Here is a 12,141-nt window from a genome sequence, read left to right on the forward strand (position 1 = left end):
CATAATGTCCTAAAGGTTCTCGTTGTAGCTTGTATCAGTTTTCTTCCTTTTCATGGCTGAATGATATCCCATTGTATGTATGGTCCACGTTTGTCTATGGACATTTGAGTTTTTGTTCTTTCTTAGAGTATGGTTTTCTGTGTTAATTGTCTAAACCTGGGAATTAAATGAATCTATGTGACGTGCCTAGATTACTGCCTGAGAGTCTGAGCTCTCAGTAACTGTCAGCGCTGGTTTCCTCTCCTTGAGGTCAGCAGCGTCATCCCTTCACCAGCGCGCTAGTGATCAGCAGGGTAGTGGAGGGACAGGCTAGTGGCTCCTTCACTCAGCCTTCTGTTTTCAGCACAGCCTCCCTTCCCCAGAGGAGGGGAGGGGTGGTTGCCTAGTTGGGTGGGAGGGGGGCTGCAGTGTAAGGGTCCAGATGTTTCTTTCAGAGCTTTCAGTCGGTTCTTACTTCAGCGTCCCTGCAAAGCCCTCCCAGAGGCACCCAGAGCTGCCGGCCTTCAGCCCTGCTAGGGTCCTGAGGTTCCAATCCCTTGGTTCTCTGGTTTCTTCACTGCTGGCTTCAGACTCCATTGTTGTGGTTCTGCTTAGTTGTTTACCATCCATCCATCTGCTTTCCCCCGCTTCTTACATTTTGTTGTCTCCTCTTTTGGTTTCTGTTCTTGTAGATTTACGCTTTTAAAAAAAAGCAATTTTTTGCATAATGAAAGTAGATTATGTATTTAATCTTCCATGAAAGATTAAACATGAAACATTTTAATCTTGAAACATGAAACAAGAAACATGAAACATTTTTTTCATTTTACACATATCTGTCTGATTCATTCTTCTCTTTCAGAAGACTGGTTTTCTGGGTTTCTTACTCTACGTACTGGCATAGACCTCCAACAGCTCTTATCACAGGAGATAGTAGCTTTAGTTATCGAGGGAGACTGCCGACTTTTTCTCAGCTCCAGTTGCAGAATTTTCCTGGGCAGCTGTGGATTAGCTTGGTTGGCTCCTGTCCCCGACCAACCACAGGAGGGTTTGAGGTCCCAGGCAGCTACACAGCAGTCCTTCCTGGGTGGTGGGTGGAGTGGGCCAGGTTCCTAAGGAAAGAGGAGCTGGTGAGGCCAAAGAATAAATCCCCCTCCACTGCTGACCTCGCAGCTTCTGCCTGCCCTTGGCGGGCCAGCTCCATTTATTGCAGCTGCCTACGTCATATTTCAGAGACCTCAGGCTGAAAATGAAGAAAAGCAGACTCAAGATTCTCCCTCTGCTGCCAGAAGCCTGCTTCTGCTCGTGTTTTCTGTCCTGCTGAGCGGCACTGCAGTCCTTCTTCCCGTACAGGCCGGTCATCCTTAGGCTCTTGTGTCCTCTGAGTTCCTAGTCAAACATCACCTGTCTGTCTGCTCTAGCTCTGAAACGCCCCGAAGCTACCCACTTCTCTCCTTTTCCCTCCAGCTCCTTTGTTCAAGCACTGCCGGTCTCTGTCCTGGACTCTTGCAGCGGCCTCCTGACTGGCTCCAGCTCTGCCGCGACCGGTTCTCCAGGGCAGCCAGAGTGCAGAGCGAATCTCATGTGTGCCTCTCACCTGAAATGGTTGTCTTTCCTGGGATTTGCAAGGGCCTCCACTGCCAAGTCCCTTCTGCCTTTCTGGGCTCGCAAGAGGCCCTGATCTTACGTCTGCACGGGCCACCCCTGCTGCCCCTCTTAACTTCCGAACTGCGTCCAGCTAAAGTGAATTTTCCGTACAAGAGGGGAGCGGCCTCGGCCATAGTTCATTGGTAGTGTACGACCCCGTGTGACACCAAAGGTGATCTTCTTCCCCTTAAATGTGTTCAGCCCCAGTCTGATAAGGCTAAGGTAAATTGCTTCTAGTGTTTTTGGTATTTCTCATAGCTCTCATATTGGTGGGAGTTTAAATGTGCAGTTTGGCAATATGTATCAAGTATTTTAGAGCTTATGACTTTACATAACAACTCTAGTCCTGGCAATCTCTGAAAGAATTCATCTAAAATATGGGAGAAGTGCTATGCACAGATATATTCACTGTAATATTTTTTAAGGGGGAGTTACAGATGTCTTCCCTGTAGGGGATAACTGAGTAACCTGGTAAATCCACTCGCTGGACTATTTTTTAGTTACCACATGTTGAGAAGACGGTAGAGAAACTTAGGTGGGAGGTTGGCATTGGCTTTCACGTCCAAGGACCTTTTTCCATCATAGAATTCCATTTGGGCTTGGATTCTTGACAGCTAGGCACTTATTTTAAGAATAAAGTCTCAGGAAGACAGGCTTTGGAAATCTTGCCTGCTGACCTTTTCACAGAATCCTAGTAGGCAGAGTGCTGCATGGCACCGTTGCCATACACTCACATGTGCACCAGCACACGCAGGCACCCACGCACCCATGCACAGGCCACACACACGTGTACGCACACAGAGTTCCCTGAAGGATTCTAAAAAGATAGCTAACTGCAGATATAAAGCTTGTTATAAACTGTAGGAGATGCATTTTACTGACGTTCAGAGCAGAATGGAAATTCTGCTAGTGTTGTTAGATATTCATGATTATCTGGAGTAGCACTCATCATTGTCCATCCTTCTGTAGGCCTTCATTTCCAAAATGTTGGCTTTCGAGAGTGACAAGAGAGCTAGAGAAAGGAGATAGTAATGATGGAGAAAATGACAAGTGTCCAGGTGACTACAGGTCATAGAGGCAGTGGCAGGAGAAAAGATGGAGAAGCTGTGGCTTGAAGAAGTCATGGAGAGTGGACATCTATTCTAGTCTTAAAATTTTTTTCTCTTGAGTATAATTTCCCCAGTTGTTCATTATAAGATATTTCAAGCCTACAGAAACATCACAAGAATGGTCTTTTATGTAGATAGAACAACGACACGTGGAAGGCCGCTTGGAGGGTTCCGCTCGCGGCATGGCACCGGCAGCTTCCTTGCACAGCCTTTCCTTTCCTGCTTACCTTGGTGAAGTTTTTTGCAAAGGAAAGTAGCATTACTGTGCAGTGTTACTTGTAATGGTTTGCTTCCCCTGAAGACAGCTTAGTATGAGGGAAAAAGAACAGTGTGATTAGCAGACTCGGGCCAGCGCTTGCCCTAAGGCAGACCCGTGTCGTACACAGGAGACGGCTTGGCCTGGCTCACTGCTCTGTTCTTTCCTGTATCCAGGTACCAGCTGGAAGAGGAGTCCGCCCATTTGGATGAAATGCCACTAATGATGTCTGAAGAAGGCTTTGAGAATGACGAAAGTGATTACCACAGATTACCACGAGCTAGGGTCACGCGAAGAAAGAGAGGCCTAGAGTGGCTTGTCTGTGGAGGATGGAAGTTCCTCTGTACCAGGTTCGTCATCCATTGCTGCCTAACCTCCTACACACCAAGGTTGCACAGTTATTTATAAGCTTCGCTTCTAAACACGTTTGTTTCTATATCAGACTAAAGAAGCCACTCTCTAAATGACATCATGGAGAGTATTAATAACCTTAGTCAAAACCGAACAGTGCTAATCCAAAAGGGACAGAAAACCAAATTCACTTTTTTGTGAGATGCTTTAATGTTTAAAAGATGGAGAAAATTGGTGATTTTGTAATTACTGCATGGTAGAATTAATTCTGGTCACTGTGTTGACATTTATAAACTGTGTTCCTTTCTTTTCCATCTGTGATTATAGAGGCGTCCCTTGGTATCTGTGGAGGACTGGTTCTGAGACCCAAATCAGTGGATGCTCAAGTCCCTTTATTTTTTCGGTTATACGTATATATATATTTTTTCAGATTCTTTTCTATTATAGGTTATTACAAGATATTGAATATAGTTCCCTGTGCTATACAGTTGGTCCTTGTTGTTTATCTATTTTGTATATAGTAGTGTGTATACGTTAATCCCAGACTCCTAATCTACACCCCCCTGCCCTCCCTGCTATCCCCATTGGTAACCGTAAGTTTTTTTTCTATGTCTGTGAGTCTGTTTCTGTTTTGTAAATAAGTTCATTTGTATCATTTTTTACCTTCCACATATAAGCAATATCACATGATATTTTATCTTTTCTCTGACTGACCCGCTTCCCTTAATATGATAACCTCTAGGTACATCTATGTTGCTGCAAATGGCATTATTTTGTTCTTTTTTATGGCTGAGTAATATTCCATTGTCTATCTGTCCCACATCTTCCTTATCCATTCCTCTGTTGACGGGCATTTAGGTTGCTTCCATGGGTTATTGTCCATAATGCTGCAGTGAACATTGGGGTGCATGCGCCTTTTGGACTTACGGTTTTCTCCAGATATACGCCCAGGAGTGGGATTGCTGGATCACATGGTAACTCTACTTTTAGTTTTTTCAGGAACCTCCATACCGTTCTCCGTAGTTGGAGCTGTAACTTGGCTGTACCAATTCACATGCCCACCAGCAGGGTAGGAGGGTTCCTTTTTCCCCACGCCCTCTCCAGCATTTCTCACTGTGGAGTTTTTAGTGGTGGTGGGGTGAGGTGATGCCTTGTATAAACCGGTCATTTGGCCCAAGACAGACAGTTCTGTCAGATTCAGAAGCAGGATCTGGAGATGTAGGTTTGAGAGTCGTTGTTACGGTGGTGATGGTGGAAACCACCCGGAAGGAGGACATTCCTAACATGGCAGCAGTGTGGCAGAGGTCTATGAAGGAAGAAGGAAAGGGACCCCTTGGGGAAAAGGACAGTGTTGGAAAGGAAGGCTAATAATCCTTTTTTCAGGCAGCAGAAAAAAATAGGGGAGGAAGTCTGAAATAGTGTTGGAGGGGATGACTTTTATCTTAACCTCAATTGGGAACCTTAGTTCACTTAAGTGAGGAGGTGTCTGGGATACACACGAGGACTAAAAAAAGGACAAAATTGGTCATGCCTTGGTAGAGATCATCAGTAATCACGCATCTGTATTGAACCCAGCATAATTTTATTACTGTTTGTCCATCAAGGAGACACCTGAGTCATTACAGAACCAGCTGTGGAAGCGAGGGGGTGGGCAGTTACGGTGGGAATGGTGGCCAGTGTTGTGAGTTGAAGAAACGGCCGCGGCAGAGGAGCTTGGGGCGGTGCCACAGTTGCAGTTTGATGGATGTGTGGTGTGTGTTTTCCATTAGTGTGGGGTGGAAGAAAGAGTGGGATCAGACCCAGCGGTGCTGTTTGAGATGAGCATTCTCACTGCTGTTTACAGCCGAGAACTAGAAGAGGCCCTGCCCTCTCCTGATAGCTCAGGGCCAAGCCAGAAGTTGAACCAGAGTCTGACCTGACTCGCCACAGCCTTTCCTTGCTCTTTGCTCCGTGGACTGGGAAAAGTGCTGGGACGAGGAGGTGTGGTCCAAATGCTATAGGTCCTGATTTGCACTCTTCAAGTAGATAAGTGCCTGGTCTCACCCTCCTAAAGGGAACCTGACGTGAAGATCAGTGGGATTGAGAAGACTGAGAATCGTACCTACTGTGCATGGAGGATCCCTGGATAACAGAGTTGCTAAAAACTGGGGACGTGGCAGTGGGTACTGATGGACCTAAAACTTTAAGGTCATAGTCTCGTGCTCATGGTGTGGACTTCAAGAGGGCAGGCCATGTTTTGGAAGTGATACTTATCCATACCGGTCAAACAGTTGCCAATAATTGTGGACATTGTTGAAGGCCGAGTGCATTGTTGAATTAATTATTTTTGGTCTTTTACAGGATTTTGTTTTTACCAAATGGAACAAGGCCAAATTTTGGATTTCATTTGTAATATTCCTTTTCTTAAGGAAGATATTAAGAATATATTTGAAAATCTAGGTGTTAGTGGCAAAAACTAACATGTTTTGGGGATATTAAAACAGCTCAGTAATATATACTCGACACGTATATAAAGTCTTTATCTTAGTAAATGGTGATCATGTGGGCAGAGCTGCCCGAACCGTCGTGGTGGCTTCGCTCACGAGTGTCTCTTTCCATGTGGACGAGTGACCTGAGACATGGCCACACTTCTTGTTCAGTGTGCATCCACTACACCAGGAAATTGTTATGGAAATTAAAACTGCACCTGACAGAACAAACTGTACAGTTAGCAACTTAGATGGGTCTTATTTTCTTTATTTCTTATAAATTTCCAGTTTTGAATATTTGCTAACCTTTTTATTTTCTAAATACCGGGCATTATAAAAGTCAGTGTTATTAAGGTTATTAGGCGATGGGGCAAAGAGTAGAAGGTATATAAAATTACTTAGTTTAATTGCAGAAGAAAACGTTAGTGAATATTGTAGTAAAGATAGATAGCAAATGATATTAATGGGTTGCAGATATTTCATTGTGTTTTTATTTGTAGATTCTGTGAGTAGTAAGGTTTATTTTTAAATTATTCTTCTTCTGGGATTGAGTAGGCTTTAATTTCTTCATGGCTTAAGACCTGCCTTCTCATTTTTATTATTTGGCAGGAGTTCCGACTCTGAAAAATTTGACTCTGAAAAACCTTTTTCTGTAATCTGTCTTCTAAACCTTTGAGTGTCCTCCACGTGGGTTACTGTGACGCACACCGGTATGTAGTTCTGGGGGACAGTAATGCCTTTCTCACGAGGTTTACATTTCACTTGCTATCAAAAATCACTTTGTCCCCATGAAAGTGGAACCCCTGAATGGCATTTCCATATGAAGGGGGGGGGTATCAAATGCTAGGATTGTTCCCGGTCCTAAATGGCCTCTACACTTTCAGTTAATCTGCAACACGTTTGGAGTGCAGAAGCATGGGAAAATGCTGACTCTTGAGAGGACATGAGTGCTGTGTTGCTTTTGGCTTGGTAACCAAAGGTACCTGTTGGATATATATATATATATATTTATTTACTTATTTGGGAAGGAGGCTTTCTAAATTTTGGAAGTTATTTAATTATGGCCCCTTAAACTTTTACAAGACAGGATCTTGGTATATAACGATGTGCTTTCTTTAGTATTGGAGTACTACTTTGATTGTAGAGGCATTTGCGAAAACTTACTCGTCCTAAAATGTTTTAAGAGAAAAGTATAGTTTGTACTTTCAGTTGACTAGACAGTGTAAGGCGGTTTACAGACAAACGGGAAAGTGTCTTCTGAATATACTGACGAACTGAGGCAACGTGCAGTGCGCTTACAACTGTTCCTGGGTAAAGCTTCTGGTTTCTTTCTTCCAGGGACTCATCTGCGTCTCCTTCTCACGTACCGGTATTTACCAGTATGTTTTACTCTTATTACTTTGCCTTCAAAAATGGCCCATAGTTTTACTTTCTCCCTTAGCTCTACAGCTCCACAAGGCTTACTTACACATACTTTTTTGGTGACCAGTGTTTTCTTTCTGTGGGGGGTTTGTCTTCTCTTTCTGGTCATATTTTCTGTTTGCATACGCTGGTGGCAATGCTGGCGGAGCCCCAGGCTTTTAAAACGTCGAGACTGTGTATTCATTTAACATTGTGGAATAGTGGGTGGTTTAATAGTGGCTCCCTAACCACTGCTTCATTCTGTCTTTGCATGAAGAAATAACAATAAGATTTTAATTTGGTAATAGCAGGAGCAAAGTGTTATGAATAATTTAATTACATTTTGGAAGTCTGGGAATCTTAGTTTTTTCTATACAGTGTTATAGAGAAAAACGGAACTGTTGAATATGTCTTTTTAGCCCCTGGTATTTAATTTAGTTTCTAGAGTATGGGGCTTTGAAAGTTAATGGGATGTTCGTTTCACGTGCCGCTGACAGTGGTGTAGATGTTGACGTTTTTATTCTAGCGAATGTTGACAGTGGTTTTGCATTTATAGATCTTTTTGCCTGTAGAATATGTCGATACCAGCCTAAACTCTGGAAAACCCACATTTCCTAAGTTTTATTTATATTTTTTCAAACCCTGAGCTTTGGCTATCCTCCGTTTCATCTTAAGACTTGTCTGACTTTTGCACATTAAACCATTAGATTAGATAATTATGTGTTTCAGTAGAAAAACTGACATCTGAATACATTCCTGGAGGATTCTTGCTGCATTTGAAGTGCTGAAGGCAGAGTGCACACACGAGGGCTGCCGTCCTGGCCGCCATGCTTGCCTGCAGAGTGCTGTGTGTCCCAGCCCTGCTCCAGAGCTTCCCTGGGATGCTGAGAATATTCTAGATCTGTGACGTCCAATATGGTAGCCACCGGACAAGGTGGCTGTTGAGTCCTTGAAAGGTGGATAATGTGACTGAGGAACTGGACTTTCTATTTTACTAAATATTAATTAATTCCCACTAAAATAGCCACATGTGGCCAATGGATGCTTTATTGGACAGTAACTCCTTGTGCCAATTAGTGTTATAAGTTTGGAGACATTTTGAATGTGACAGCGAGAGGCAGCGTCGTGACAGCAGAGCTCTGAATGCTTCCCCTGTGGCAGGCGCTGGGCCAGGAGCTCAGAGCGGGTCACCTGGAATCTCATCAGCGCTTCTGCGGATGAGGAAACAAAGACTTAGACCAGGGGACCACCCCAGCGCCACTTGCCAGGAGTCGTTTCCAAAAGCATGACCTTAAAGCCCATGTTTTCCCCATGGAGTCTTGTTGCCTGCTCATACATTTTTCCTTTATTTCCGTCATCTGTTGAATGGCTGCCGTGCTGTGTGCTATGCTCAGGACAGGCCGTCTGTGAAGATGAGCAGGAGCCGGCCTGCCTGTTGTTCTCGCGGCAGGAGGAACACGGGGTTGAGTGGGGACTGAGGTCCGGGCTCTGTGTCAGCCCTGCCCAGTTGTTGCGCGTACATCGCTCACTGACCTCTGTGGCCTCCGGTTTTCCCTTGTGTACCGTGTGGGAGTTCGGCGTTTGTGAGTGTGGTTGCGGGGGTGCGAGACGAGGAGTTGGTGTTGTAACTGGACAGAGTCGGGCGGTGCGCGCCCTCCCTCCCTCCTGGCTGCGGGGAGGTGCCCCAAGGAGAGGCGTGGGTCCGGCAGTTTGGTTCCGCGTGGGTGTTGGTGAGGGAGCTTGGGCTGGAGGCAATCCAGGTCCTACTGTAAAAGCAACAGGAAGGTGAGAAATAGTAGTTTGAAGCTTATATTTTATTTGAAGCCTTATTTAATTTTTGTCTCATACAAGCATAAACAAGATAAAATATTACCAATATTGACTGAGATCTACTTGACCAGTCCCCTTCCCCCCGCCAACGAACAGTAAGGATGGGAATGTTTATTTTGACAATCTTAAATCGTTTAATAATACTGTGATTTATAACTGTTGGGGATTTAAAAGTATGCTTTATGTGTGGAGACACTCTCCGTTCTGATTTGTTTTTTAAAAAGTGATGGCAAGCAGTGATAAGAAGTTTCTGCTCTTGGAAAGTTGGGTCTTCTTTGTCTGCTCCAATTGAACCAAAAGACGGGGTGTGGGGAATGTTTTAGAGCTGATCTGCTTGGTATGCATTTGGCGTTCCTGGACCCCCCCCATGGGGTAGCTCCTCAGGCCGGCAGAGCCTGACACTCCTGCAGGTGATGAGCTGCGCCCACGCCAGGAGGACAGGGCAGCTTTCCAAGGGCAAAGCCCTGTCCTTCCAGGATGAAGGTTTTCTGAGCACAGCCAAGAACTAGGTGGATACTTAGTAGGGATATACTGATTTCAGTTTAAAGACATAATGTATTCCCTCATACAGGGTGCTGCTGTGGGTGATTTATAAAGTAACACATCTGAGTGTGTTAAAGGGAAGAAAGACATGCAGTGAATTTGACACATAAGTCCTGAGGGGCCAACCTCATCTTATAATCATACCTTCTAAGGCTGTCATTATCACGCAGAATTTCATGTTAACTTTTGAGCGAGCTTTGTCACAAAGTGAAGTTAGGAATTTCTGCCTTATCCTTCTGGCTTGCAGTTCTAGCCTTGGCTACATTCAGAAGATGAAGTTTAATAACTTCCCTTCCCTTAGCAAACCTTTCGGAGTCTTTCTCTACATTTTGGAAATTTTAATTAAACTGAATTGTTAATACTGAAGTTTAAATTCATGATTATTTTATGCTTAATAGAGGTGAATTTGATACTTTTTCATCATTTTCTGAAGTATTTTAAGAAAAGTTAGCCCGCTAGAAACTTTATACTCTCTATTCAAATATGGTGGTTTGGATGTCCAGGAAGGAGAAGAGTTTGTGCTCCTGGAACCCTGGGCGGGGCTGGAGCAGGGTAGACTTCGATTAAAATCTTCATTGCATAGATGAAGGTAGCCACATGGAAATACAATCAAGCTTTTATTACCATCAGAATAGTCCATTAAACATTGGTATCCTTTCTAAATACTGAATTGAGCCATACATCTTAATTTTATATTAACGCTATCAGTTAAAGGAGGAAAGTCATCACTTAAAGGAGGAAAAAAGTGACTGCTTAAGACAAGGGGGTGGGTCACATCCTAGTTAATTGACGTCTGAGAACCTTTATCACTGAATCACCAAGTAGTGTATCGAGAATTACCCATAATTACTGATAACATATGGCGATTCTTTTCTCAGCATGTAAAGCATTGACTGCTTCAGAATGTTAATGGTTTTATTTTGCCAATAAGAGGGTCTAAACGGGGAAGATAATTTCCCTGAGGTTCTAGGAGTCATTGCACACTTATTCAAGCTCCTTCAGTATCTTCATATCAAATTTAAATTAGTATAGCTGACCTGTTTTAAGAAAACCCTCACAGATTAACAGTAGATATGCTATTGGTGTCTGGTAAATACAGAAACAATCAGTATTGGCTCTAGATATGTAGAATTAATTCAGAAACTTTTGAAAAAGCATATGCAATATGTATCTTTTGTTTCATGCAGTTGCTGTGATTGGCTGATAAATATTTGTCAAAGAAAGAGAGAATTGAAAGCTCGTACAGTGTGGCTTGGATATCCGGAAAAGTGTGAAGAAAAACATCCCAGAAATTCTATAAAAAATCAGAAATACAATGTATTTACCTTTATACCTGGGGTAAGATTGTTAAATTCTTAAAAACGGACTGCATATCAGAGATTGCTAACTTTGTTTTCATTTTTTTCCCTTATTAATTCTGTCGTATCCAAATCAGAGTCCTTTTGCTTTGGAACCATGGGTGTTTCAAATAATTGTTAAGTAATTCATATGCATTTGTAATAGCCACATGATAAGGGTTCAACTCAAGAAAATTTATAGTTTGATTATTGCCTTCAATTCTAGATAAACATCACATTTATATTATTGTAGAAATAACCAAGTAAAGCTAAATAAAATTATCAGAAAATAAGTCATAAATTTTGCTTGGCTGGGAATTTGTTTGGTGGGAAAAGTGGAATGTATCTAATGTTTAAAGCCTGCCAAGGCTGTCACAATGAAAGTAAAATGACTTTTTACACAAACATGACTCCATAACAAAATATCTATAAGCATTTATAGATTTCTTTTCTACTTCACATTGTAAATTTCAGGCCTTGTTGTATTGTTATATCAGTAGTTATCTTTAATTAGGTATTATGCTAAATTTAAATTCTGAAGTTTAAATATTTATTACTTTTTTTGTTGCCAGTGATATTTCTGGCTTAAATTATAAAACTGAGATTATATATATTTAGAATAGTGGAATTATTTTTGCCTTTTATGCATCATTCCCTATTTTAATAGACAGATTTATTTATCTTTTTAAAGGCAAAAGAAAGCTGGCACTGATTATGTTTCCAGTATCAAAGTTTTTGATATGTTCTAGGTGTTAGCTCTTATGCTATTTTTCAAAAACCCCTCTTGATTATGTGAAATGAGGGCTGCTTTATCTTTCATGTTTTTATTTAAATAACCATGCTGCCTTTATATTGGGCATTGATCAGCCCTCACCACCACCCCCATCCATCCAATAGTTGTCAGATGCTTGATGTCTAATATGCTCCTTTATTAAAACACACAAAACTAATGGCTTCATAATTAAAAGACTGATCTTTTGTTAGGACAATAAAGTGTAAACTCTCTTTCAGGCAGATAAATATTCTCAACTTTATTGAATGAAGCTACTGTTTTCTCCTTAGGTTTAAATTATTAAATACTGCCAGATTGGCTAAGTATTGTACATTTTCCTAAAGCCCCCCAGAATTTCACTCAGCAGACAATAAAGTCTTGATTGCAGTGGTTTAAAGTGGATCGTGCAGCTTAGTTTTGTTCCGAGTGAGTTCACATGGCTACCAGG

At 42.3% G+C, this 12,141-nt stretch overlaps 1 protein-coding gene across 4 annotated transcripts in view; it reads left to right on the plus strand.

The window, feature by feature from the left end:
• Positions 1–12,141, plus strand: part of ATP9B (ATPase phospholipid transporting 9B (putative)) — a 206,060-nt gene that overhangs the window by 12,012 nt on the left and 181,907 nt on the right. For 3 of the 4 annotated variants that reach the window (XM_081253348.1, XM_081253346.1, XM_081253347.1), the window contains exons 2-3: positions 3,168–3,341; positions 10,772–10,922. In XM_081253348.1, the coding sequence (XP_081109474.1) occupies positions 3,168–3,341; positions 10,772–10,922 (325 nt within the window). Of the gene's footprint in view, positions 1–3,167; positions 3,342–10,771; positions 10,923–12,141 lie in introns of those variants that run through there. The other variant, XM_081253349.1, reaches the window with a different exon arrangement.

The sequence above is a fragment of the Mesoplodon bidens genome, assembly GCF_964165515.1.
Source record: "Mesoplodon bidens genome assembly, chromosome: 13".
NCBI classification, from domain to species: domain Eukaryota; kingdom Metazoa; phylum Chordata; class Mammalia; order Artiodactyla; family Ziphiidae; genus Mesoplodon; species Mesoplodon bidens.